Source organism: Simochromis diagramma, unplaced genomic scaffold, assembly GCF_900408965.1.
Source record: "Simochromis diagramma unplaced genomic scaffold, fSimDia1.1 OVJJ01000481.1, whole genome shotgun sequence".
Classification (NCBI taxonomy): Eukaryota; Metazoa; Chordata; class Actinopteri; order Cichliformes; family Cichlidae; genus Simochromis; species Simochromis diagramma.
This window is the reverse complement of record NW_024386898.1, coordinates 39,285-67,244: the sequence shown is the minus strand read 5'-3', so window position 1 is coordinate 67,244 and position 27,960 is coordinate 39,285. Positions and strand designations below refer to the sequence as shown.

At 40.3% G+C, this 27,960-nt stretch overlaps 3 protein-coding genes across 3 annotated transcripts; 1 reads left to right on the top strand and 2 right to left on the bottom strand.

Annotated features, from left to right (window-relative positions):
- Positions 1 to 514: 514 nt before the first annotated feature.
- Positions 515 to 3,001, bottom strand: cfl1l (cofilin 1 (non-muscle), like). Its single transcript, XM_040034337.1, has 4 exons — positions 2,870 to 3,001; positions 1,768 to 2,063; positions 1,425 to 1,501; positions 515 to 1,269 (listed from the first exon to the last, which is right to left on the bottom strand). Exons 1-4 carry the CDS (start codon positions 2,870 to 2,872, stop codon positions 1,160 to 1,162), a joined length of 486 nt encoding a protein of 161 aa, XP_039890271.1. The 5' UTR covers positions 2,873 to 3,001; the 3' UTR covers positions 515 to 1,159.
- A 4,733-nt stretch (positions 3,002 to 7,734) lies between these two features.
- Positions 7,735 to 15,937, bottom strand: LOC120735291 (calpain-2 catalytic subunit-like). The gene is made up of 21 exons (XM_040034591.1): positions 14,832 to 15,937; positions 14,630 to 14,699; positions 14,336 to 14,454; positions 12,973 to 13,106; positions 12,706 to 12,874; positions 12,520 to 12,603; positions 12,326 to 12,411; positions 11,934 to 12,008; positions 11,338 to 11,498; positions 11,074 to 11,243; positions 10,968 to 10,979; positions 10,618 to 10,829; positions 10,425 to 10,469; positions 10,167 to 10,233; positions 10,034 to 10,091; positions 9,888 to 9,952; positions 9,701 to 9,769; positions 9,530 to 9,608; positions 8,295 to 8,411; positions 8,152 to 8,210; positions 7,735 to 8,066 (listed from the first exon to the last, which is right to left on the bottom strand). Exons 1-21 carry the CDS (start codon positions 15,066 to 15,068, stop codon positions 8,043 to 8,045), a joined length of 2,112 nt encoding a protein of 703 aa, XP_039890525.1. The 5' UTR covers positions 15,069 to 15,937; the 3' UTR covers positions 7,735 to 8,042.
- A 1,862-nt stretch (positions 15,938 to 17,799) lies between these two features.
- Positions 17,800 to 27,808, top strand: capn1a (calpain 1, (mu/I) large subunit a). The gene is made up of 23 exons (XM_040034322.1): positions 17,800 to 17,940; positions 18,997 to 19,014; positions 19,685 to 19,931; positions 21,622 to 21,691; positions 21,783 to 21,901; positions 21,984 to 22,117; positions 22,224 to 22,392; positions 22,490 to 22,573; positions 22,674 to 22,759; positions 23,708 to 23,782; positions 24,277 to 24,437; positions 24,558 to 24,727; positions 24,829 to 24,840; positions 24,992 to 25,203; positions 25,295 to 25,334; positions 25,440 to 25,505; positions 25,690 to 25,747; positions 25,899 to 25,963; positions 26,073 to 26,141; positions 26,218 to 26,296; positions 26,647 to 26,760; positions 26,864 to 26,922; positions 27,009 to 27,808. Exons 3-23 carry the CDS (start codon positions 19,686 to 19,688, stop codon positions 27,033 to 27,035), a joined length of 2,115 nt encoding a protein of 704 aa, XP_039890256.1. The 5' UTR covers positions 17,800 to 17,940; positions 18,997 to 19,014; position 19,685; the 3' UTR covers positions 27,036 to 27,808.
- Positions 27,809 to 27,960: the final 152 nt, after the last annotated feature.

Sequence of the window (27,960 nt, the reverse complement as noted above, 5' to 3'; positions counted from 1 at the left end):
ACCTGCCTGTGTTTCAGGTCCACTGTGGTGCATGCATTTTTTGGTAAGTAGACAGGGAGGGGGGCCAGGCGGTGCTCCCACACGGCTTTAAAAACTGCTTCCTGTTTTCACAAATCAAGTGCCGGAACTGGATTATATTTTGTAATCGAGATCCCCGAAAGTCTCATGACGTTCAGAAACATTCACATGTTGTTCCTGTGGGAAAACTCAACAATTTAAAGTCGAAGACTACTCATTTTTGAATTACGAGGACGTGACATAATATGCAAGGAGCAGTTCTTAGGGATGTGATGCTACAACTAGTAATCAGCAAATAATATCGCTCGGTTTGCTATACATCCAGGCTCCAGCTCTCTTGATTATACATTTTTAGTTACTCCCACCTCTTAAAAGCACCCACTTTTCTACCTGTAATATTTATAAGTCATATCCTGAACACTGAAATATGATAGTTGATACCAAATCATAATTGCACCAGTAAATCAAAACAAGAGGCAAAGAAAAAGATCACACAAACATTGCATTGAGTTTATTTGACAACACATCAACAGTGCAGCAATTCCAGTGATTTTTGTTTTTCCCTGTACTATAACTCTAGGTGTTTGAAACACCCCTAGGAATATTTCTGTCAAACTTAAATCCCAGCCATTTTGGCACTACAGTAGGTTGTTAATGTTGTTTTACAGCACACGTTTGCTTTCTTGTTGTGGAGAAATATTAAAAAAGGAAGACAAGTGGCATATACTGACATATGCAGGGATTCATGAAGTTTGTATTTACACAGGGGGGAAAAGAAAAAAAAAAAAAAAAATATTGGAGAAATTTCAAGGTACCAAGAGTCAACAAAACAAAAATCCCCCCCCTATAAAACCAAAAATGAGTAAAATACCATCTGAACAAGGTTGATTTCACAGTCCGACTGTGTGCCCAGATCGTTTTGAGTGTCCCTGTGTTAACACTATTAAAATCCCATTCAGAGCCCAAGCCTCCCCCCCACTTTAAGCTTTGTCAACCATCTCCCAACCCCACCCCCAAAAATCACCTTTGACGTACCATTTCAAATCTGTTTAATTGACCTCATTTTGAAACAAGGAAACAAAGCAAAAAAATATATATTTTTCATTCATTTATTTATTCCTTATTGCTTAATTCAGTGATCTCACACAGCGTGGCCCTCAAGCTTGACTACACCTTTTCCCATTCTTTCTGCAAAACTTTCCCTGGTTCCATAATCTGAAAGGTCATTCATCTCCAGCATGTGTTTGACTCCTGTTAGAAAAGATAAATAAAACAAAAAGGGAAAGACCAGCTTGTGTTAACAATATCATAGAATTTCAAAGTAAATACACGTAAATAAGAACGTGGCATGTTAAAACATTTTCTAAAAAATTAAAACAAAACACAAAAAAAAAATCAACACAAACCTGTTTGGATCTTCTTCAGGGAATCTTTGGAGCTAGCGTATTTCATTTTTTCTTTGATTGGTGCCGTATCAGGAGCCCTAATGAAGAGAAGCCATTATCCGTGTGTCCAAAACAGACTGCTTAAACATTTTTCCTATTCGTGCAAACGTCTCCTTGGAACGACAGACTCTCAAATCAGAATCCAGACATTATGCTTAGTTCTTTTATTACTTCCTGCAGATCAGTTGGGTGCAGGCAAAAGAAAAAAAAAAAAATAAAAACCATAAAAAAAATAAACCATAAAAAAAGAAATAATTAATATGTAAAAGTGGAGGGAACACTCAGCAGAAATTTGAGGACTTACCACATCACAGCGACCAGTTCTTCTTTTCTACTTGATTCCTTTGTTTCAAAGTGGCAGTCATACATCAAGTAGCGACAGACTTTAGAATCCAGGAGGCTGATGAAGAACTTGAAGACATCGTCCTTGTCTGCCAGGTCTTTCTGACGGTAGATTTTATCGACGACGATGGCGCCCTCGCTGTCATCGATTTTGAATATCACCAATCTTACGCGTTCATTCTGGTCAGCATCATTTTTCACTACCTTCATTTCATTGATGAGGTCCTTAACGGCGTCAGTGACTTTAACTCCAGATGCCTGGTAAAAAGACAAGATATTATAAAAAGGAAAAAACAACCTCCCACACACACACCTGCTCCTACTACAGACATGTAGATTTGTGACACGCCTCTCATTTAAACAGTGGGATTTATAAAGTTAAGCATTGGGAGTAATTGTATTAAATACCAAGATGCAAAATGAGCACTTTAAAATAAATTGGGCTTTGGGTCGTACATCTGCAGATATTCTCAACTTCGACAGTTTGTTCCGAGAGAAAAAGCAGAAATGAAAGATGAAGAAACAGGAAGCTCTTCAAAAAAAGAGTTCAGCTTTGGAGAGACGTGCTGTTCAGGCAATTAAATGTGCAAACATTTAACCAACTTTCTTTAAGCAGCAATGTGCCAAAGGGTGTTGCTATTCTTTCCCCAGTTTAAGGCCTTGAATCTGTCACATTCCAGTCATTGTGGAACAAGTTAGCACAAGAAACACCGCCCCAAGGGATTCTCTCTCAACAAGTTTGAAGCACGAACGGAGCTTCCTCCATTTTGGAGGCAAAGCCACACCATGAATGAACAAACCTTCTGCACCAAGAGCAAGCCATCTTCTTATTTCCTCCCACTCCACAGTAATCACATGTAAGCCTTACACCGTTGCTCTACCGACAACCAATTTCACACAGTTTTCACTTTTTTCCCTCCAAATTTGGTTTTAAAAGGAGGCTTAAAGCTGTCATCACTTCTAAGGCTGCATTGTTTAGCAGAGCGCACAAATCACACAAGAGTGGCAGCTCAAGCAAAAAAAAAAAAAAAATCCTAGCATAATTCTTTGTGAGAGGTACTCACCATTTTGCTTCTGATGTGTGACGGAAACAGGCAGCAGAGAAAAATGGCAGCAGCAGTCAAAAAGCTGAGGGGTCATAAGGAAGGAGAGCAGGTTGACTCATAGAGGAGGAGCCCTGTTGAATTGAGCACACCTCCAGAAGGCGGCCCAGCCCTCCGTTCCCAGGTGTGACACAGTTTCATCTGCAACCTCAGCATTTGCATTTAATCACAATTATAATTTGAAGCTTAAATCACAAAAAAGGTGTGCGTGTGCTTAAGTGCCTCACACAACGTGAGCGTTTTTTGTTTTCTTTGTTACTTTTTTCTATGCGCTTTAGTCTTGTTAAGCTTGATATCTTTTATCTTTCTCAGGTGAAGCTCCCAGGTGTTATAGACGGGAGCGGCATATGACATCCATATATGGAGAACAACCGCGTCTACACTTTTTAAGCCATCTGCAGCTCAGATGGATTTCTATGGCCTTATATGGTAATAGGTAGGATGAGCAAAGAGATGTGTCAAAAGAACTTATTTAGCTACCTGTGGAAACCAGACTGTTTCTGCACAGTGAGCTGTGAGATACACAAATGACTGTTTCAGGCCAAAACCACACTTATATCTGCATGCATATTTGCAACTCGTGAGGACCGGTTTAGAAGAGCATGTTAGTGCAAATGTTGAGTTGCCGGCTTCGTTTCTTAAAGGGTTTTGTGTGTGTGTGACTCGGTGATGACTCAGTTTTGTTTTTATAGCTCAGAAAAGTTGCACCGCTGCTCTTAAAGTCATAGCACCACTAGCCCTGTGTTTCTCTCTGTCGCATTGACCTACATGTAAAAGAAGTGTAATCATATGCACATGACATACAAGTGTAAAAGGAAGGAGGGGCCTGACTGGCCCCTACGAGGCCTGCGCCATGACTCTTTGAGCAAGTAATGTGCTAAAACGACAGTTCCAGGGTACAGGGTGTACTTCACTGAGTATCTCTCTCTACTTTTCTTTGCCCTACTGCCTTACATGCCCACTGCAATTCAGAAACAAATGTAATGTTCACATTTATTTAATATTTAATGGTTTCTTTTTTTTTTTTTTAGATTAGGATAAGTAGTATTCTTGATCTAGATAGGACAATTGATTCCAGAGGGAAGTTCAAGTACACAAGCTCCTCTCCAGAGCGAGGTATTTAAGATTAATTTAGATTACAATGAATAAATTCATCCCAGTAGTGTTTAATCAGAAATAACAGGACAAAATCCAAATGAGATTCATGCAAATTTGAAAAGGCTTCCAGTCCTGTCAGAATAACTTTACTGAAAGTTTTTGTTTTTGTGTACTTTAAAATCATACCCGTGCCAGAAGAAAACTGAGTCTCCAATCAATACATTCAGTAACTCATGTAGTAAATCATACTTCCTCTGTCAGCATCTTATCGTATCAGTAGATAACTTTTTCATTCTTTTCTTTTCTAATCCTTTTTAGATAAAGGGCACGGTGCTTTTGTCAGGCCTGTCCTTTTAATGGCACCTCAGACACTATTTTTAAATGCAGATACTCGGCTTCAGCAGCACAGTGGCCTCTCTTCCTCTCTGTGGATTCGTGGTTTACAGAGTCAAGAGTCCCGCCCCACATCCGGACTAACGTCTGTTCCAAAAAGCCAGGGTGTGCAATAAGTACAACGCCTAACATCAGAATTTGTTTCTCGAACAAGACTTATATTTATCCCACAGTTGGGAAGCTGTTTAGCAAAAGGTGTGATCGAACTGAGCACAGAAAACTCTTTCATCAGTGTTCCTGAGATTTTTGTTTTTGTTTTAATTTTTTTGCAAGGCCTGTCTGCCAGAGCTGAAGGCAGCCAGCAGCAGCCACTCTCAAAGTTTTAAAAGAGGAAATACAACCCTGAACCACACAGGGCAGGAAATGGCTGCTGCATAGCTCTCTGTGAGTTGAATATTTCATGCTGCTGCAAGCATATTTGGAGTTTTGCCACAACCCACGTCAGAACAGCCGGTAACCAAATCTGTGAGAACTGTGACATCTGCTGGTAAATCATGGGTACTAACATGGTTGACACTGCTGGGCTTTTCTGTTGTATGTATGGCATTTGTCAGTATCCTCTTCTTCTTTCGGCCGTTCCCTTTAGGGGTCACCACACTCGATCATCTGCCTGTTTTTCACTCTATCCTTAGCATTACATTTTATCACACCAACCTTCTGCATGTCTTCCTTCACTATATCTATGAATCTTCTCTGTGTTCTTCATCTTGTTCCTTCGGCCTGGCAGCTCCATCCTCAACCTCCACGGTCCAAATGTAGTCGAGTGGTTAAAATGTAATTTAATAATTGAGATATATAGGTTTTCTCTTGGGATGTTAGAGTGCCCGTAAACATTTTCTCTCATCATGTTCTTTTGAATCTGTTTTTGGTTTTTAAAAATGGTTTTAATTTGAGGTTGTTAGGTACATTTACTTGATGTTACAAACCTCCGCCACGAGGTGGCAGAATTGCCAAGAACAGTAGTTTCTACGAGGGGTGGGTTTCAATAATCGATTTTCCAATTCAAATCGATTTTGCAACCACCAAACAGCTAAAACAGCAAATCAGAGCAGGTAAACTGATTCCACACAAAGACGTGAACACAAAGCGCGGACCCAGTGCATCAGAATCTGCGAGATGTCGGCTTTCTCTCCCAACGACACGGACAGAGTTCCTAGTAAATATGCTTGGAATGTGTTGAGACTTTGTTGTGTCAATAAAAAAAGTTATAAAGCAACATTTTAATGAGATGGTTTATATGTTTGTAGTTGTTATTAGTGATCGGCACCTGCAGGTGCTAGAGACCGCCATGTCCTTACATGGTTAGCCAGACATAGGGCATTGTGTTCCACGGTGATCGCGTGGTTTTGGTTTGGCATTAGTTTGTTTATGTGTGTAGCCACAGGCATATTTTTTCATTGGATGTTTTGTGTTTTTTGTTTTCGTATCTTATCTGTATGCCATTAAATCACTTCAAGAACTCCTGTTATTGTGTCCTGTGTGGCAACTAGTTTCCCAGGCTACACACGCTATACTCTCCACAGCACACGTCCAAAACATCTCAGCCTTTCTCTCCAAACCGCTCAACTGAAGCTGTCCTTCAGATATACTCAGTTCCAGTCTTGTCCATCCTGATCGCTAGCTCTGCCACCTCTAGCTAGGCCTCTGGTCTTTTTGTCACTGCCACGGTCTCCAAACCATACTTGTAACCCAGAGATTTATTTTGTGTGCACTGACCTCATAATTTGTGATTTTGCTCAAGTTTAATTCTAGCACCCATGGTTGTAACGGTGCTGAAAGTAAGCAAAAGTGTAACAGGTCCACTTTATATGAAAATCTATAAGTGTTATTATTTACAACATATTGAAGAACATATGATATATACAGTGACTTTACAGCTCTAAAGCTGCAGTCGCAGTTGTCTGGGCCTTATTTGATGCATGTATGCAGGCCCACTGCACGGTGCGGTTTAGAATTACATTTCCAAATTTTTACATTTGTTTTTCAGGAGAGTTTGTTTTCATCTGGGTGGATTTGGTTTGATCTCTAAACAGTAATTCCACACTTGCATGGTCAAAAACCATTGTTCTTCTGACCTTGGTTTAAGTTTCTAGTCTATTCAAGTGTGCTGTACTGTTGCTGTCGGGTGTGGTCAGCACAGATGAGAATGGTTTTACTTTGCGTAACGACTTTGTGAATGCTGAAAAGGAATTGGCATCAAAAACAAACTGTCAAAGTAAACGGAAAGAATGTCATATAGACCTGAGACATAATTTCCAGGCAAAAGTAACAGTGAAAGAATGATTTACATCAAAAATGAATTTGCCTAATTCTGATCAACAAAAAGCAAAAGTGTGAAATTGAAAAGTTATTTCAAGATTATTCCTCGAAACATCACATTTATTTCATGCTAGTTTTTAAAGGACAAAAAGTGGAAAAAGAAACAACTGACTGTTGTTGTTGTTTTTACCCGAATAAAGATTCTTTGAGCAAATGCACTGTGCTATGTTTGCAGATTTAAAATCTTCAGATTCTCACACAAAGTTTCCATCAACTAATTGAGTTGCATGAAACACAAACAAACAAATGTGTAGATATATATATGACTTTTTAGCACAAGCTTGAATTCTTCAGCTGAGGTCCTCTACAGCATTTATGCACTGTGGATTAAAAAACAAAAACAGGCACAAGTTACTATCTATCCATCCATTCACTTCAGTTCAGTTGAGTTTAATTCAGTTTTATTTATATGGCACCAAATTACAACAATGGTTGGTATTTTATTTTGCAGTGTAGAGACTCATGATTAAATCTGTAGCAGATGAGTTCTTACTTCTGAAAAATTCACCTCTAATTGAAATATGATCATGAGGACAGAAACTCCCTGAAGAGAGACTCCAAGCGAACCAGGCAGCACAGGAAGTCGTCAAAGTCAATGGTGGGATTTGCTTCAGTGTAGTGGCCACAATTATGTAATTCAAAGGTTTTTTGATTGTGAAACCTGAGGAAAAAAACAAAGGCAAAACATACCTGACTGCTTCAGTCTTTACTCTTTCAGACCTTTCCAATCTCTGAAAGCCTCTTAAATGTTAGGGCAACGGTAGAGAAACAAAAAGGGTGAAATCTTGCACTTCTCGACAGCATTTCGCATCTCAGAGGAGCTCGTGCAGCCACTTTGGTCTGCATCTCTCTTGTTGTGAGAGAGTGTCATATGTGCAGTTCACCTGTCACCACACCCTTTATTTTGCATGCCAGAAAACTTGTTCCAGCTCAGCAGTTTCAGTTACAGACCACCTTCTGAATTTTGCTGAGTAATTTAAACATTTGACTTGTAACAAAAAAGAGTGCAGATGCCATAGTTTCTTAGTTTGTTTTATTTATTTATTTTTAACACGTTTTTATAGCTTGACAGAAGTTGTAAGAAATGAAAAGCAAAATACCCACCAAGACTAACAAGTTTTTCCCTACTGAACAGAAATATTTGCAGAAAAACCAACTAACATGGCATGTTATACATGTCAGTCATAGTATAGCCCAAAGGGACTTTAGCATTTGGAATATACTGTGTGAAAAGTAAATCAGAAATGAAGGAACTCTCTGTTGATCAGCTGGTCTTTCTCTGTGCTCACATCTGAAAGGGGTCCTTGTTGTGTCGCTGTCAGGGCTAGTAGATTGCCAGGCACAGCCACTGCAATAAAAAACAACATTATGCAGCTAGAGGTCCGAATAAGAAGTGCTGAAAAACCAGCAGCCTTTGTTATATTCCTACACACCTGCTGCATGTTCAGCTCAATCTTGCCCAAGTCATCCCTTTCCAGGGTCTTAAACACTTCTGGTAAAGCAGCAAAGACAAAAAGAAATTTCAGACAGCGATAAAACATGTAGAAGTGATGTTGCTGTGTTTAGTGACACTTACTAAAGAGCATTTCCAGTTTAAAGAGACAGCCTACAAAGCTGTCAAAGTGTATGGCATACTGAGCATCAGCGTAACGATTCACAACAGCTCTCAGCACAGCACTGTTGATCTGGAACCCTGGGAAACAAAAACATTTCCATCTTATCTACGGTGACCATATTTTGATTTCCAAAAAAGAGGACACTTGGCCCAAGTCGGACAGAACTTTAAAAGTGGACATATCCAGGGAACCGTAATCTTATCTCCATATATTTGAGGAAGATCTGATGCTGGGGAAGTGCAGTGTTGAAAAGATTTCATATATACGTAAACTCTACAATAGCTTAGGAGTCGTGTTACACAGCCTCACCCATGCATGTTTAGTTCCTGTGGAACGGTACACCTGAATAGTACATACAAGGCGGCAGTCCCCTAACTGGCTGATATAGTTCTATCACTTCTTTTCCATATCACACAAATTAAAACACAGATAAACATTAATATGCACACACATGCTTTTGTCTGTTTGTGTAAGTCTCAGTAGTCAAATACAATATAATCCCAGAAAAGTCAACTTTTGAAATGTGAATTTCTTGGTTTTTCACAAGCGTATCAGACCTGGCAGTTTCTAATATGTATATCATCCTATAGCCACAATGCCACAAGGAGTGACAGTGTAGGCACACCCTAAAGCATTCTCTTTATGCTCTTTTTGACTGTTGGGACCATTAAATAAGACTTGAATCCACAAACTTCTGTACAGTCAGACTTAATGCAGTCAAAACGTGATGCACCTGTTGGCCACTAAAATGAATCCCAAACCCAAGAACAGATGAGAAACAAAGTAATTGACATCTATCAGTCTGGAAAGGGTGTCAAAGCCACTGCTAAGGCTTTGGGACTCCAGTGAACCACAGTGAGAGCCATTATTCACAAATGAAGAAGACTTGGAACAGCGGTGACATTTCCCAGGAGTGACCACGGACTCATCCAGGAGGTCACAAAAGCACCCAGAACAACAAAACTACAGGTGTGACTTGTCTCAGTTAAGGTCAGCCTTCATGATCCAGCAATAAGAAAGAGACTGTGCAAAAATAGCATCGATGAGAGAGTACCAAGGAGAAAACCACTGCCGACCAAAAAGAGCACAAAGGCTCATTTCACTTTTGCCAAAAACATCTTGATGATCCCCGAGACTTTAGGAAAACATTCAGTGGACTGACGGGACAAAAGCGGGACTGGATGGTTAAAGTTACCTGCTTTACTGGCAGCATCTCTCATCTCATGGGAGCTCATGGTACCAGATTTGTCTGTGTCATGACTCTTGAAGATCTCCTGTATGAGCCAAGAAGCCATGCCTTGCGTTAACATATACACAGATGTGTTCAAGGATAAGCAGCATGGATTTGAAACTATTTAAATCTCACCAAGTATTTTTGGATTTTCTTCCAAATCAACTGGAATTCCATCAGTCCCAACTTCCCACTTTCATCTTTCTGGACAATGTCAAGGTTACTATGAAGCTCACCATCAGTTATTTATGTACTTTAACTTCCAGATTATACGATTACTTAAACCTAAAAAAAAATTGCAGTCGACTCCTTAATAGGATACATCCAGCAGACTGACCATAAGGCGACCTGTCTCAAGGCTGAATCCATCAGTTTTAATGTCAGACCCTGCAGGAAAATGACAACATATTTCTCACTCCAACTATTAATTCATAAAAAAAGAGTGCTTTAAACTTTTGTTGTACTCACGCTGAGAAACTGCATTGTTTAAAATTTTGATCAGTTCAAAGGCGGACACCTCCGTGTTCTGTTTGAAAAGTGGCAGTCATTAACTTCAGAGCCAAATAACGGTAATAAAAGGTTCTTATGTCCCTCAACATACATTGCCAGCCAGCTGCTTGAAGAGTTGCTTCAATTGAGGATCTACATCCTTTTTCAGATACCTTGTCCTGTGAGAGAAAAACAGAGAAGATAAAAACAACGAACTGATCAATTTGGAATTAAACATTTAAAACCATGAATGTTAAGCATTTAAGTTTCAGGATGGCATATATGCTTCAGTTTCAGATGTAATGAAGAAAGAAAAGTAAGTCTCAAAAAAGCGGTTTTATTTTATGCACGAACAGCTGTCAGGTGTCACATTATTACCTCCTTTATCTTAGCATCAATTTTCTGCTCCAGTCGTCTGAGGAAAGAGAAACACACCTTTAGCACAGTCTTTCTGATTAAAAAGCTTACTTTTTTAGCTTTAGCTTTGCTTTTCAACTTCAGTGGCAGTAGAAAGTAAAGTGCTGAAATCTGAGGAATTATTCTGCTTGTCACATTACAGATACCTGGTTGCAGCCTCTTTTTCTGTGAACACCCTGAGAATGAAGCTGCCGTTCTTGTGGGGATGGAAGGTTGAGGGAATTATGGCATATTCTCCCGGTGGGAGATTGAAGCGGCCACACACTTCCCGTGTGTTGATGAAATTGGGGCTCATGGCTACATGTTTCTGACGCAGCAGGACCTCAGGCCCGAGGCGGACATTTTTGCAACCTTTGTACTGAACAGATACAGAAAGTCAGGCTCCCCTCAACGCAATCAGTTGAGCTATGTTTGTGATTCTTGTGATTTCCACTTTCTTTTTCAAATTTCAGCTTAAAAGAGAAGGAACGAGTTAAAGGAAAGTAGACATACAAACCTCATCTGGAACCTGCAAGAAAGGAAACAAATATATCTTAGAAAATTTGTCAGCTGTCAAAAAAAGTATGTGATTTTATTAGCAATATGAAATGAAGCTAAGGTACCTTATAAATGGCAAAACCGATTGTCTCGAGGTTGGGGTCAGCCTTCATCAGCCGTCGTCCATCCTTTTGCATCAACCCCACCAGAAAGGTGCATCCGTGCTTCCCATCCAAAGGATTATCATCCACATCCTCCAGACGCAACAGGAACTGAGGATTGGATGGGAATGTGGCTGGACAGCAAGTCAAAATAATAATAATTTTTATAATCTGGACCATGAAAGGAGTTCTTATTCAGACATACAAGGTTTTTGATTTCATTCTAACCTGTGTGATTCCGGCAGCCGCCAGCAGTGGAGCCGACCCTCCACATCCCTTCAAACTGGCAGTAGTTCCAGTGACCCACATCATCACTAGTGAGTGTATCTGGGGTCAAATTACAGATCTCCAGCTTGGAGAAATTCCTGATGAAGTCTGAGTAGGACATCCTGAGGAGAACAATTTCTCATTAAGATAATATTCGGATCATTTTTTAAAGCATGTGTCTTAATGTTTAAAGGTACTTTTTGTCCAAACCCTCTGCATGATTTAAGGAAACCACAAGGTGGCAGCATTTTACCGGAAAGCAGTTGACCAGTTTGAACAGGATTACAGTTAAATATTTTTTCTTTCTATGTTGTTGTTCAAAGTGGTATTACATACAGTTCAGCCTTAACTCAACTTGAGATGATGTCTTTTGCAACATAATACCTGGACGGTTTGTCATTCTTTTGATCGTTTTGGCTCGTTTTAGAAACTTTTACACGATTCTTCAATGAAGGCTTTTTTAAAGCAGTTTTGATCATAAAGAGCTTTTTGATATTATTCTATTATTATAAAATTGTAATTTTCAGTCAGTATAATGTAGAAGCATGTAGAATTACCAGAACTCTCCATCTTCAGCCACATTGTTTAACTTCAACTTCTCATCTTCAGTGACGTGGCTCCATTCACTGGATCTAATTTTGATATTAGGAAGAATCCTAGTATTAATAAATAGTAGCTAATGATCCATTCATCCATCCATCCATCCATCCAACCAAGCATCCATCCATGCCACTTATCCAGCTCTAACTTATTCCTGGTGCACAGAGGTGTTCCCAGGCCAACTGAGAGATATAATATCTCAAGGTTGCCTTGTGTCTGCCAGAAACACCTCACCTAAGAAGCATCTATGTGGGAACCACCGCCACTGACTTCCGTCAATGTAGAAAACCAGTGGCTATATTCTGAGCTCCTCGCACTACCTTTATATGTACAAAATATAAATATTCACCCATCACTCCAAGGGCCTGTCCATTCCACCTCACCCCATGGGTTCCTGATGCGAACCAACTGCACTTGTTGCCCTTTAAAATTAGCCTTGAAGAATAAAGCACATTTAATAGGAATCCAATGTAGTGCAGGCTTTTTTTTTTTGTTTTCTTTTTTAATTTGAATACCAGTTCACAGTCTATATAATCCACGTACCTCCTCTGCACCGGTGAGAGAGTATGCATGTCCTTTTACAAGCTTTAGAGATGTAACTGCCTCTGACTCATAGGCACTGGTGATCTGAAAACAGCGAAATTTAAATCCAGTGTGATAATGTCTATCAGACTGATGTCATGCTTATGTGCAAACTCTAATGCAAATCATGATGCAAATAAGACTTACATCAATAGAGCAACCCATCAGTGAACCCAGGCTCAGGGCCCTCTGAATAATGTGAAAGAGATTTGCTGGAGCCTCTTTTAGGTTGTATGTTTCTGCAATTCCTCCGGTGAAATCCTCAAAACCCTCAATAGTGTTTCCTCCTGTCAAAGCCTCGTAGCTGCCATACACCCTGTCAGGCACAAAGGAACATGGGTAGTGTAAATGTATATGTGTACACATACACGCCATTATGATGAAGCAAAAAAATATACGAGGAGCTATCCATACTTAGCGTAGGCCTTCTCCAGCAGTGCGCTCCAAAACTCTGAGCCCTCCGCTGAGTGAACAAACAGCAGCTTTCCATCTTTGGTGGGCAAACGATCATCAACCACCACATCCACCCACTCACCAAACTGCCAGAACTGATAGAAAACATTGATAAGTGTGAGTGCTTTTTTATTAATGAACAAGATTTTGAGATCAAGTTTGTTGAACTGTTAACTTAGCACTGTTACCCGAGCTTCTGGTCGGTTCTTAGTGACAGGTTATACATAATCTGGTGAACGGACGGGTTCTTAAAACACTTTCCTAGTCTGTTTGCACACCCAAAGCACCCTAAACCTCTGAAAACATTAAATACACACTCGTCTTGTAAAAGTACAAGGAGACTTTTTTCCTCGGGGGTGATTATTCTATCATCTAACTAGGCAGATAATAAGTAACTTCTCTAAATGCTTTCTCATACATTTTTACTGTATATGTGTGTATGTGTGTGTGTGTGGGGGGGGGGGGGTGTTGGCAAGCGCATCACCTGGACATGCCCTCAGGTTGTCAACATTGTCAACACTGTGACATGTAGTAAGCGCTGGGGCCTGTTAAAACTTATCCAAACACTAGTGCTGTGTGATATTGCAAAATTTGGTGCCGATCTGGTAGCAAGTAAATACGGAGCCAGTATTGTTGATACTTTCAAATTAAAAAGGGAACTGTAGTGGTGATCTGCCTGCCGAGAGTTATGAGATGAATCATCATTAGTTTTCAAATTCTGAAGACATTTTAAGGACCACTAAATCTTTGTGATTTATACTAGTTAATTTTATAAATAGTAATCCACAATACACAAACAATTTTTTTAGACACTGAATGTAAATGTGCTTGTTTGACAAGGTCTTTGGCTCAACCTCTGTTGTTTAAATAGGCTATAAATAACATATACAGTCAGCACAAAAAGGTTCAGACATGTTTAATAGTGTATGTCTAAGGTATATTTTTTTCATAGCCAAAAGTAAATCATAATTTATTTGACACCATGCAGTTGGCTATAAACTGAACTAAGAGGATATAAACAGTATTGATCCTAGTATCAATCCGATACCAATACCAGCATTTGTATCGATGCAGTCACATCTGGACTGATCTTCCCGTCAGTAGTTGGCAGAGGTGGGAATAAGCACTTTGGTCAAAAAAGTTAACTGAAGTGCTTTGAATGACAGTACAAATGGGAATCTGTTTGAACTGCCACAAGGTACCGCAGAGTGTAATCTAATTAGTATTATATGTATGTCACTTCTTACCAAAAGTGTAATTTTATTTAGAATTTATTAACAAAACCAGATAAGAAAATTAGCAAGTGGAGCAAAAGTTTCCTGACCTGAAAGTGAAAAATCCCAGCATAACCTTCAGTAAAGCTTTGGTCAGGAGGCACCACACGAGCCAGAATGTCCTGGTTCAAAGTCAGAGAAGCTATGGCAGCTAAGAGCCAGCAGTCACCTGCACAGTAAGGACAGATATATGACTACATGCCCTGAGGTCATGGGCAACATGTGCTGGTCTCAACAGCGTAGCAGCTTTGCAACCAACAAACAACCATTGCAGAATATGTGGGTGCTACTCACAAATGTCTAAAAACCACAGCTCACCTCATCATTGAGCTGTCATCACTTACCCAGAGTTCCCTGCCGAATGTCCGTCCTTGTAGCGCCGTCATCAATGAACTGAGGGTTGGAACAAAGCTCCTGCAATGAAAGCAAAACATCCTTCAGTAATGGGAAGTACAGTATAATTAGATCAATGAATAAAATAATGAAAGTCTTGTAAATATGATATGTTTGTGTTAAAAATGATTGTTTGCTTTGTTGGCCTCTTACCGTTGGCCTCTTCCAAACGATGCCCTTAGTCTTTGATGAGTATGGTCCCAGCTGGTTGTAGCCCAGTGATTTAGGCTCAGGAGGAAAGCGATCGTCCTGAAACAGGTGGCCGGTCTCCAGACACTGCTGCCGCAGAGCCTCATAATCTTGCTTGTAGAATTTCACTGCCTGTGCGTTGGTGCCAATGCCCAATTCCCTGTCTTGCTGACGGGCCAGTCGACTTGCTGTAGATGTCATCGTCACAAGAATCCGGTCGCAGTAAATGTCCTTCTTTGTCCTTTCTTTCAGGCTTCACTGATGAACAAATCTTTCGCCAGGTGAACACAATCTTTGTGTACCTTTGTGTCAGCCTTCTTTATAGCTCTCTCAGGTTCTTGGAACACGGGGTCAGGTGACAAATAGGGTGGGGCTGCTAGGACAGGTGAGGCAAACAGCAGCCAACAGCAGCTCTAAGCAAATCTGCACTAATATGGCAGTGACCACAACTGAAAGACAAATACGGACTACACCCAAGGGACATTCTCATCCTACATTTTACCATAACCCAAAAAAATAGAGATGTTTTCTCTCCAAGCGTGATTACATGTGGTAACTATAGTTTAGAGTTGTGAAAGGGACTCTTAAAAACATATAGAATGAAGCAACCATCAAACTGAGCTGCAACACTAAGCCTGGTTGATGCACAGATCCAATTGCGTGTAAACATATATTCTTATTCATCACATCCTCCATGCAGAGCACAGCAAAGTTAAGCCTTAGTCAAACACTTCCTGAAGTCAGTTTGATCAGGAGTTACACTGACTGCAAGCTGTTGGCACGAGTTGTTGTTGTTGTTTTTTTTTCTTTTAACAGAACACGATTCATGTGCGAAAGGCAGGAAAACAGACACCTAAATACATACGACTTCTTTTAAGAGCCGATTTCCATCTTAAATCTTATCCAACACTGGAGCAAAAGCAGCTCATGAACGTTGCATCATAAACCCCTAACCGCTGTGTTTACACTGTCTTGTTTATAAACATAACATGCAAAATGAGTGTCAAAAACAAGCATAGCCTTCAGACATAATAATTCATTATTATTTACCACAGGGTGGGACTGCACTGAGCTCCCTGTTGCAGCTACTTTGAACCAAAAGTTTTGCATGAGAGACAAAAACAGGAACAAGGCACAATACAGATTTCCAGGGGCGGACTCAAAAACAGGACATTATTCACATGATGTCTGTTACCTTTGACAAACAGACTTCACCTGCTGTCTTTGTGTCAGCAAAATGTAATGTTAGTCTTACTGCAACATTGCTTTACCAGAACACAACAAACCAACACTCTTACAGCTAAATAAATCGAATCCATCTATAAGTACCACAGTTCTTGTGTGTTTATGACATGTTGTTTTAGTTCTCTGCAAAGGCCTGGGCCGATTCACAGACTTGAACTGCAATATTAGCTTTTTTGGCCACTTGGAGGCACTGTGATAGTTGCGTATTTTTAACTTCCGTTAAAAACAGGCCAGTTCAAATACCTGCGCCTGAACAAAGGATGAGATCATATTTACACCAGCTATATTTGTACCTTAATCTTTGTAGTCATTTATAACACTTTATCTCCCTGGTAATAATTATTTGGTGTTATCAAAGTGTTTGCTATAGATCAGCGCAGAATTTCACCCAGCTGAACATTACACACGAGCTTATGATTAACCTTTATAGCGATGATATTAAACTCTCACAAATGTAGTTTTGCTTTCAGTCCTATAAACACCCTTTGAATATAAACACGAGAACTGAAGACAGAATCATTTATGATTGCATTTACATTTTAGGATACATTGTTTGTATTTCGGTGTTTCTTTAGCTCGCACTTAAAGAGTGCGGTTCAGCTATTATTGGGTATTTAATATTTGGTTACCCTTTTTGAGAAAAGCATGATTGTTAGTGTTTTATTCATCTACTCTTAACCCAAGATAAGCACTGATGTATTGATCAAAATAAACTCTTCATTGTTAGAAAGACAACCTGAAGTCAGTGCAGGGCAGAGGGTTATGTACTGTAAGCATATGTGCCCTAAAAAAAATGACAACTACAGAAATTGACTAAAGAGACTTGAGAGCTCTGACTTGACTGCAGTTCATTTATAATGCTTCTCCTGCGCTGGCACTGCTTTTAGGATAATTGCCATACGAAGTCACTGTTAATCAGATGCTTTCCAGATGGTATTCCATGGTGGATCAAAATCTGATGGTACTTTTTGTGTTCATAATCTCCAACATTACTGGCAGAAAAATATCCAAAAACAATGACAGAGCCGCAGATGGCTGCAGAGGCTCTCTGTTGCAACCTCTCCTGAACCTTGTCTGTACATATCAATCAAAAGTTGATCCAGAAACTCCAAATTTTGGATTCATCACTCCATTCTTAATGGTTTTTAGTCCGGTTCTTGTGTAATTTGTCATATCTCAGCCTCTGTCTCTGTTTCCTTTCTTTTTTCTTGACAGGAAAAACTTACTTTTCTGATAAAACTTCAGAAAACAGATGGTTTAACTGAAGGGCCAGATGAATCCTGCCTCAGGTCTTTGATTAACCTTTTCCTATTTCTTAAAGAGATGACTTTCAGATACTGTTCCTCTCCCAAGGATAGTTTTTAGGCCTGCCACTTCTACTTTTGCCCTCAGGTTGTCAGGACCCACCTCACACTGTGCCAATATACCAGGTTTTAGGCTAATAGCTCAAAATAGTCAGGTACAATAATCAAGAAGATTTCTATTTAGGCCTAAATTTGACGGTGTTATACAGTATCACAGAATAATGTTGCAGTCAGTTGTAATTTCAGCCTTTCATATTTTCATAGCGTGATATTGACCAATGTAAGTGTTTTGTTCATGGTTAACTGCCATCTTTAGCGCCTCCAGCGGCAGAGTGTGGTGGGTGTGAGCGGTGGCCCCTCCTCCTGTAGGGGCGGGGGCGGTGCAGCAGTGTGGACGGTGCAGAGGGGTTGGACCTTGGCCTGGACCTGCGATCCAACGGAACCAGTGTCTCCACCAGATTTATACAGTTTACTACTGTATCCAGTTCATTTGCAAGGAGCTGGAAATTAGCGTGAAAGCGGCGGTGAGTGTCGTTTTGTGCGTTTTATTTCTTTGTTATTTGGAGAGCTTGAGGTTAACGGTGCCTTGTGAAGTGCAGGCCACAGTGCGGTTTGTTTGATTTGATTTAACGCATGCTTTATCTCTCGCAAGAGTCAAGACAAATAACAGCCGTCTAATTCTGAGATCACAGATTTAATTCAGCTGCGTTATCCATGGTTAAATGAGAGTGTGAATGTGCTCTGCTGTTATCAGAAATCTTTAAAGCGGGTGCGCGTAAAGACAGGCCTGCTTCTGAACAGGTGCTCTAAACCATTTGTGTAATAACATAATGTCACTTTTAAGTCTGGGGCCTGTGAAATCACAAATGAACTGAAGCAGCAAACGTGCATTACTCAGACACTAATACTGCTCCTCTGTTTTTTGTTTTTATTTTTTTATTGACAGACTTGTTTTTTGTTAGGGTGCTGCTGAAGTCCTATTGATTACTTTATTTGGAGGAAATAAAAAGATCCTTGTGATCAGCAGTCTTTGAAAGAGCAGAGAGGAATTCCCGCAGCTCAATGGGGAGTGGGGCCTCAGAGCAGGGGCACGATGGCCCTTTAAACAATATTCCTGTCTGCGGGTTGTTTTTACCAAAAGCATAGCCTGTTTTTGCACACCAGCTCATTCTCCAACCTAACCATTTTTGTCACGGATGTCCTGGCCCCCTCACCACTGCAGCTCCAGCCAAGTTTACCCTTCCAACTTTCAGCGCCCAGACTATTTACCTAACTTGGCTCATTTGGATTCCTTTTGAGGCAAGTAGAGAGCCAAAGGATCTAGTCAGCACTGATTAATGAGGTACCAAATTCAAGTCTAAGGGACGTTTACGTCTTTTGAACTCATGATTTCCTTGCATAGGTCTTTTCTTTTCCTTGAAGATTTGAATATAGCCTGGAAAATAAGACACCCCCTTCCCCTCCAATCAATTTTAAACTCTGCATTTCCCTTGTATTGTGTATCTGATTTAAGAAAAAAAAAAAAAAGCAGCTTATGTGAATGACCTTTCTCTCTGTTTTTGTCTGATTCCCCCTCTCAGCTTGCAAATACAGACAAGGTATCACATTTCTTCTTTTGCTGCTCTGGGTTCAGGGTGGTGATTCTTATAACACAGTTACCCATAGTCACTATTCTTTGTTAATGCCATCACTTATCATTTTGTTTTCATGATAATACAAAATGAACTTGGAGCTAAACTAAGAATGAAAAAACTGAGTTATGACAGGTTTTACCAGGGAAACTCGCAGGATTTGCTTTCTGTGGGGCCGTAACCTGGAATGAGGAAATACTGAGGTCATAAATCTGGTCATTTTGCACCTCACTACACTCAGAAAAACAATTCTTAAACATTTTGAAAAATTTTGAAAAAATGCATTTTATTAAGTGAAGGAATTGTTATGTTTTTGCATATGAAATGTAAAAAAAATCTGAAATGCCTATTTTTTAAGTTGTTTACATTACCTATAAGGGACAATAATAATAATAATAAATGACTTGACAGACCTCAGTGTTCTCAGAGCCTACAGCCTTCACTTTTATGCTAGATGCAAGCTAACATCATAATGCTGAATTTCTGCGTCACAAAGGGTTGCCAGCTAGCTGAATGCAGGTTTTGATTGCTGTATTATAACTCTTAGACATGAGTGTGTCACAGATTAGCTTGCTGCTATTTATAGATGACACCGTGCATACCCAACCACCAACTCTGTATTTTTATCTTGCACCAGCATGTATTCAGTTGGAGGGATATCTGCAAGCATATATGCCAACAGGCTCCGGGCGGAAGGGATGGGCTCCAAGGACCAAGCTGTGCACTTCGCGGGCCAGGATTATGAGGCACTGAAGCAGGAATGTCTGGAGTCAGGCTGTCTGTTTGAAGACCCCTATTTCCCTGCCGAGCCTCCATCTCTGGGCTTTAAGGAACTTGCCCCCTATTCCTCTAAAACAAAGGATGTGGAGTGGATGAGGCCCACGGTGAGATAACCGAGAGGATGCACAGGCACCGTAGTCTGTAGTCTTATATGAGAGTCTGAGATTAAAAAATAACATTTATTTTGCAGACATTTATATAAAGACAATTAAAAGTTTATTGCTTTTGGCCCATCTCATGTGATATTTCACAACTTGTGTGCTGTTTTGTCTGTCGCTGGACATGACTGGACCTGCCAGCAAACATATCGATGGCAGTTTCTCATTTCATGTCTGCCAGCTCAGACAGAATAAGACAAGTAGAGACAGGGACTTCTCTGACCACAGCAGCTGTTGGCATGTAACACATTCTCTGACCGCTCCCTCCCCGGGACATTTGTTTACAGTGCAGGAAGTTGGCACATAAATGATATGATGCCTCAAACATTATAGTCATGATAACGAGAAAACACACCCTCTTTTCTAAGGTTTTACATATCAGGACATAAACATTATCTAGTCCTCTCCAGTTCTTGGAATTAAATAAATACATCCTCACATGAACAGCAACACGCAACGTGTTACACAATGTTATTCTTCAGTAAAGATGACGCCGTTACGGAGAAACAGTGTTTGAAAAACTAAGCACTGCCCATGATTCATTAGCTTGTAGTGCCACCTTTAGGAGCAATAACATTTTGCTTTCTTTATGACTTTATTAGTTTCATATCACTGAGGAGGAATTTTGACCCACTTTCCTTTATGGCAGTGCTTCAGTTCATTGCTAGTATTTGTTTATGCACAGCTTTTTAAGGACCGACCACAGCATTTTAGTCAGGTTGAGGTCTGGACATTTGCCGCTGTGCTTGGGATCATTGTCCTGTTGCTGGATCCAGTTTGGGCCAGGCATTAACAGTCAGACAGATAGCTTCATGTCCCGCAGCTGCAAAACAAACCCAAATCATCACTCCTCCACCACCGTGCTTGACAGTTGCTACAAAGTGTTTGTGCCGATATGCTGTGTTTGGGTTTGTGCATAAAGACCAAACATCTCCCCTTTGGTCTCATCTGTCCAAAGAATATTGTTTCAAAGTTTTGTGATTTGTTCAAATGCAACTTTGCAATTTTAAGCCATGCTGACACGTCCTTCGTTTTGTTTTTTCGGAGAAGAGACTTTCCTCTGGCCATCCTTCCAAATAAGCCACGCTTTTTCAGTCTTTTGCCAATTGTGCTGTTATGAACGTTAACATTTTACATGCTAACTGAGGTCAGTAGAGTTTGTAGCTCTTGGGTTTTTTTGTTTTTGCAGTTTAACTTGCATGATTTGACATTGGGGTGAATTTGGCGAGATTTCCTCTCCTGGGAAGATTGGTGACTGCCTTGAATGTTTGCCACTTGAGAGTAATATTTCTCACTGTTGAATGATGCCCTACATTTCAGTTGGAAATGGCCTTCTAACACTTCCCAGATTGACAAACAGCACCTGTATCTTTCTTGCTTAGCATTATCTTTAACACACTTCCTTCAGTGAAGCAGTAAGGGTTTTCCACAGTCTACTTCTGTGTTGTTCTCAGACAAGCTAAAGGCTGTATTGTTTTTATTATGTCCCAATACATAAAAACCTCAGAATTTAAAGAGGGTGTGCTTTCTTTATACAATGACTGTAGATTAAAAAAATGTTCAAATCTTTGACTGTTTGATTTTTGATTTCCAAAAATATTTCTCAGAACAACTTATTTTCTTATTTTCTCCATAGGAACTGACACAAGACCCTCAGTTCATCGTTGGTGGTGCAACCAGAACAGACATCTGTCAGGGAGCACTGGGTGAGTCATTAATGCTGAATCTGCCATGAAAACCAGGACGCCACAGATGGATGGAGGTTCCTAAAGCTTTTTTTTTTTTTTTAACTTGCAGGTGACTGCTGGCTCTTAGCAGCGATTGCTTCTCTCACGCTGAATGAGAAGCTTCTTCATCGGGTTGTCCCACACGGTCAGTCCTTCCAAGACGACTATGCAGGAATCTTCCACTTTCAGGTAATTTCACATCATCTTCTACAAACTCTCTTTGCAAGCACTTCATTTGGATGGAGTTCTTGATTATTGCTCTGTGTTGCAGTTCTGGCAGTTTGGCGAATGGGTAGATGTCGTGATTGATGACAGGTTGCCAGTAAAGGATGGGGAGCTAATGTTTGTCCATTCAGCTGAGGGTAATGAATTCTGGAGTGCACTCCTGGAGAAAGCTTATGCTAAGTAGGTGTCTGCCCGCTACATCGCTTAGCATTTAACAGCAAACCATAATCTGAAGAGCTGTTGTGTACGGCAATCAATGTGAAGTGTGTTCTTGATGTGCTATCAGGCTGAATGGCTCCTATGAGGCTTTGTCTGGAGGGAGCACCACTGAAGGGTTTGAGGACTTCACTGGTGGTGTGTCTGAGATGTATGAGCTCCGCCGAGCTCCAAGAGATCTCTACAGGATAATTGGCAAAGCGCTGGAGAGAGGCTCCCTGCTGGGCTGCTCCATCGATGTAAGTGCTGAACACATTTTATTAAAAGCACCCCTGTTTCTTTCCATGCTAAAAGGCTCATACTGAGATGCACTAATCATGTTTTATATAAATACAGATCACCAGTGCCTTTGACATGGAGGCTGTTACATTCAAGAAGCTTGTGAAAGGCCACGCCTACTCAGTCACTGGGCTGAAGGAGGTCTGTTTGCTGTTGTTTGCTGGATTGGGCATCGTTTTTAGTCTCTGCCTGACCATGAAAGTTGTGGTTTTAATTTTTCTGTCATTCTGCTGTTATGTAGGTTAATTTCCATGGCAACACCGAACGCCTCATCCGAATACGTAACCCTTGGGGCCAGGTGGAGTGGACTGGTGCATGGAGTGACAAGTGAGTGTGTTCAAATATGAGTAATATTAATAATGATAATAATCTTGATTTCTTAGTTCTTTGTATATTTATTACACTTACATGTTTTGGATCAAACACTTTGTTGTATTAGACAAAGATAATCTGAGAAAATACAAAATCCAGTTTTAAATTATGATTTCATTTATGGAAACTGAAACTTTGTCATTCAAACTTACCTGACCTTGTGTAAAAAGGTAATTGCCCCTTAAACTGTAACTGGTTGTGCTGACCTTGGCAGCAATAATTACAATCAGGCCTTTGGGATAACTGTCAATGAGTCTTTCACATCACTGCGAAGGATTTTGGCCCACTCTACTTTGCATGACTGCTTTAATTCAGGCATGTTGGAGTGTTTTTGAGCATAAACAGCCTGTTTAAGGTCATGCCAAAGCATCTCACTCTGATTCAAAGTCCAGACATTGAATAGGCCACTCCACTTTGTTTTCTGTTAGCCATTCAGAGGTGTTTCAGATTGCTGTCCTGTGCATAATCCAAGTATGCTTGATTTTTAGAGCATGAACTGATGGCCACACATTCTCAGTTAGAGCAGAATTCATGGTTCTATCATTTACAGCGAGTCATCCAGGTCCTTTAATGGCAGGTTCTATTTGGTCTCTCGATTCAGCAGGTTTGGCAGCAAACAGGCCGGCGTGTGGCTAATGAAATTGAACTCAGCTTTCCAAAAATGTGGATAATCACAATTAATTCACGATTTAACAAGGAGGGCAATTTTTCACAAAGGACCAGGCAGCATTTTTCTTTTAATGGGCGAAATCATGATTTGAAAATGGCATTTTGTTTTAACTTAGTTTGATCTGAAACATGTAAGCATGACAGATATTTGAAAGAAATAACAAATCAGGAAGGGTCAAATACGGTGCACCATCTTCACTAATTGTTCTCGCCTGCTTTTCTTGTCATTTGTAGTTCTCCTGAATGGGATCAGATTGACCCTTCTGAACGAGAAGACTTGCATCTGCAGATGGAAGATGGCGAGTTTTGGTACTAGATGATTTTAAAGAAACAGACAGATATTTTTGCCTGGATGAGAATATTGTGTCTTTGTCTTAACAATAAGCTACAACAAGGCTTTTAGCAAAAACTCAGCATAAACAATCAAAGTTTAAGAGTAAACACTAAACTGACTCTGACCATAGATAGAAAATCTTTGCCTTTAAATCCATTTTGTAAAGATATAAATGTGATTTTATTCCATCCAAAAACAACTTAAAAGCAGTGACTTGCTGCTGGAGTGTTATCTTGTAAAAAAAAACCCAGCTGGTTTGTTTGTACAGCTGTAATTACGAGTATAATGTGCTGTTAATTATTTTCTTCTGATCTATTATAGTGCTAGGCTTACTGTTTCCCAGCTTCAGGTTTATCATTAACACACAGATATGAGAGTGCTGCAAATTTGATCATCAAACTCTTATAGTGAGTGAAAAAGCACAGTGTTGAACTAGCTGTTTAAGGAAAGCTACAACTACATCTTCCAGGATGTCCTTCAGTGATTTCATCAGGCAGTTTTCTCGACTAGAGATCTGCAACTTGACTCCAGATGCTCTGAGTGACGACGGCCTGAGCCACTGGAACACCATCAAGTTCTACGGCATGTGGAGGAGAGGGAGCACCGCCGGGGGCTGCAGGAACCATCCCAGTGAGTCCTAACTGTGTATACCCCACAAACATGACTTTTACAATCAAGTGTACACAGTTTCCGCAGGTGAGTGACTGTTGGACCATGAAGCAGGCTAACATAAATGTCCCGTCTGTGCAGACACGTTTTGGATCAACCCTCAGTATAAGATCACGCTGCTGGAGGAGGACGATGACCCAGAGGACGATGAGGTGGCGTGCAGTTTTTTAGTAGCCCTCATGCAGAAAGACCGGCGCAGATATCGACGTCAAGGTCAAGACATGCACACCATTGGCTTTGCTCTGTATGAGGTGCGAACAGAGAAAATCTGTATTGTCCCTTTGCCTTGTGTGTATGTTTAAAAGGATCCTCATGCTCATTCCTTAAACTCTTTCCCCTGTTGTCTTTGCAGATTCCAGAAGAGGTAAGCAGAGCATCACTTTACTACTTTTTAAAAAACTTCATTACCATTACTCTTAGTGTAATGTGAACCATGTGTGTCTGTGATTACAGTAAATGGAGCTAAAAGCCTGCATATGTATTTGAACCAGTGTTCTGCTTGCTGCTGCCTTTAGTACAGAGGCTGCCAAAATGTCCATTTGAAGAAGAATTTCTTTTTGAGCCATTCCTCCTGTGCTCGCTCGGAAACCTTCATCAACCTCCGGGAGGTGAGCACACGGCTCCGTCTGCCTCCAGGAGAGTACCTCATCGTTCCCTCCACCTTTGAGGCCGGTAAAGAGGCCGACTTTGTCCTAAGGGTGTTCACTGAGAAGCAGTCAGAGACCGAGTATGTTTACGCTTGTATTTTGTTATTTATTTTCACCGATTACAATGTGTGGAAAAGGAGGCCTTGTACCAATAGAGTTTGTCTGTTGCAGAGAGCTGGATGATGAAGTCTCTGCCGATTTGGGAGAGGATGTACGTATACATCAGTTGGAAATTTTAAATTATTACACGTATTGCAAGAATGCTAAGGCTTTTTGATTTTACACCCTGTACCTACCATGGTTTGCTTTCCTACAGGAAGAAATAACTGAAGATGACATTGATGACTCTTTTAAGGCCATGTTTGCTCAACTTGCAGGAGAGGTAGGTTTTGAAAAGATCTCTCTTACTGGTTAGCATCTTTTCACCTACGTACTACTTTTATATAATTATCTGATAAAACACCATATGTAGTGGTAATAGTTGCGTTTGCAGTATTCATGATAGGAACAAAGCCAGTAAAGTTGCTCTTAGTTGCAAAGTTTAGTTGTCCTTCATTGTTTTGCAGGACATGGAGATTTCTATTCATGAGCTGAGGACTATTCTAAACAGAGTCGTCGCCCGGCGTGAGTGTTCTCTTTATTTTGGGTGCAATTTACATATTACTAATACATCTCCCATTACTGTATTAGATTCCACTGTAGTGCCCATTCCCTTTAACTGTGTGTCTTTTTTTTAGCCAGATGGTTTGAAGAAGGTTTTTGTTTGTCATTTCAGACAAAGACCTGAAGACCGATGGCTTCAGTATAGAGTCTTGTAGGACCATGGTGAACCTGATGGATGTATCCTCTGGTGTTATCACACCTAAATCTTACAAAACTGACTATTTTAGGCATTAAATTGTGCCTTTAGCATGTGATTTGTTTGGCCCCTTGACAAAATGTTTCCTAGAAAGATGGTAGTGCTCGTTTAGGACTTGTGGAGTTTCAGATCCTCTGGAACAAGATCCGAAAGTGGCTGGTAAGAGCGATTAAAACAGGGACGTTATACTTAGATTGTCTGTATTTCTATTTATGTTACCGTCTCCATCTCTCAGGTCGTTTTCAGACAATTCGACCTCGACAAGTCAGGGGCCATGAGCTCATATGAGATGCGACTTGCTGTGGAAGCAGCAGGTATAATTTTTCATATCAAAGCATCATATTGACACAGCTACACACACCGGTCACTTCACTGGCTTGACTGCTTGTTAAACCAAGTATAGGTTAACAGCCAATCACATGGCGTCTCTAGGGTTTACAGAGAATGGTCAGAAACAGAAAAAAATATCCAGTGAGCAGAAGTTCTTTGACCAAAATCTCTGATGAATTGTTTCAAGCATTTTGACTCTGTGCTATTAAGAACTAAAGCAACTCTGAAGGCAAAAGCAGATCCAACCTGGCAGTAGCAAGGCATACCTAATTATTCTATAAAGTAGTCATACTGACCACTAAGTGAATACTAACCCGTTTTAAACTCTTTGTAGGTTTCAAGCTGAATAATCGACTCCACCAGATTCTGGTGGCCCGGTATGCAGAGAATGAGATGATTGACTTTGACAGCTTCATATGCTGCTTGGTTAAGCTTGAAGCCATGTTTAGTAAGTAATGGTGACAGACACATTAGAAATAAAAGCAGCATAGTGGCACCATATTTCATTATTAATGCAGTGGCAATAAATGATGAAAACTTTGAATTAATAGGGACTTTCCGAAAATTTGACGAGGCGGGATCAGGAGAGGCAGAGATGAACCTGACAGAGGTGAGTGCTGTTTTAAAAAGAAAATGTATCCAGTATCCTTTTGTCAAACGTTTCTGTTTGTCTAACTTTATTTGTTACCTTGCTAGTGGCTTTATCTGACCATGTGTGGTTGAAGAGAACCTTCTGTTAAGGTGTATCGAGTAAGGGCACAGTGCCTGCAGACTGCCGCGAAGCTGGAGCTATGAAGACCCTTTCGCCCTAGAAACCTTCAGATCCTTTTACACATCCCACCTCAGCTTAAATAAAAGTTGCAAAATAGCTGTGTAACAGAAAACCAAAGTCCAGCAAAGCCAACGTGGTGCATCCTGGACATATTTTAGGATCTATGCAAAGCTACAGCATGTAGCCGTCACCATATGACATAAATGTGTCATCTTTATTTACAGAGCATGGCCATGTGCATGTAGAAAATCACTAGCTGCAATGTTTACTGCGAGTTGGTTTTACATGTTTTAATTTTGATGTCACTCTCAGCTGACAATTTCACTCTTTGAAGTCTGTCTGAAAATCTGTTTCTGTGCTATTTCTAAAAGTGCTTTAGTTTCTCAGTAATTGTGCATTCATTTGTTTAAATCTTGTTTTAGAAAATCTCGCCAGGGTGTTGAGTCAGCAGTTTCACTCTTACACCTGTAGGTGTCACTACGGAGCCAATCTGATGCCAGTGACAAACTTGAAACATTTAATATGTACTGAGTTGAACCTGTTTAACATGACGTTGATGAATTGAAGCCACTCACCTCTTAGGTTTTTTTTTTTTTTTTACTAAATTGCACTTGCATTATAGTTGAAGCTGCTTGAGAAGTTGCCTCACATTAATAATGTATCCGTTCACTTTTAGTGACCTTTACAGGAATCACATGATACTGATGATTGCCTTATACACACAAAAAAAAAAATAATCATGGTACGAACAACCAGTAAAATGTGCCAGTCATGTGTTACGAATGCATTTCGTGCCGTCAATAAATATTCAAAGGCTCATGATATTTTTCCATTGTTTCCACAACACAAGTTTGCCCCACATTCTCTTTGGCTACT

Coding starts and splice junctions, on each gene's coding strand:
- cfl1l (XM_040034337.1), bottom strand. Junction 1,502..1,767: donor GAACTGGTCGCTGTGATGTG/GTAAGTCCTCAA, acceptor TCTCTTCATTAG/GGCTCCTGATACGGCACCAA. Junction 1,270..1,424: donor CCTGAAGAAGATCCAAACAG/GTTTGTGTTGAT, acceptor CTTTTCTAACAG/GAGTCAAACACATGCTGGAG.
- LOC120735291 (XM_040034591.1), bottom strand. CDS start 15,068: ATGACATCTACAGCAAGTCGACTGGCCCGTCAGCAAGACAGGGAATTG. Junction 14,455..14,629: donor CATTCGGCAGGGAACTCTGG/GTAAGTGATGAC, acceptor CTTACTGTGCAG/GTGACTGCTGGCTCTTAGCT. Junction 11,244..11,337: donor CGGCTGCCGGAATCACACAG/GTTAGAATGAAA, acceptor CTTGCTGTCCAG/CCACATTCCCATCCAATCCT.
- capn1a (XM_040034322.1), top strand. CDS start 19,686: ATGTATTCAGTTGGAGGGATATCTGCAAGCATATATGCCAACAGGCTC. Junction 21,902..21,983: donor CAGGAATCTTCCACTTTCAG/GTAATTTCACAT, acceptor TCTGTGTTGCAG/TTCTGGCAGTTTGGCGAATG. Junction 24,438..24,557: donor GGGCTGCAGGAACCATCCCA/GTGAGTCCTAAC, acceptor CCGTCTGTGCAG/ACACGTTTTGGATCAACCCT.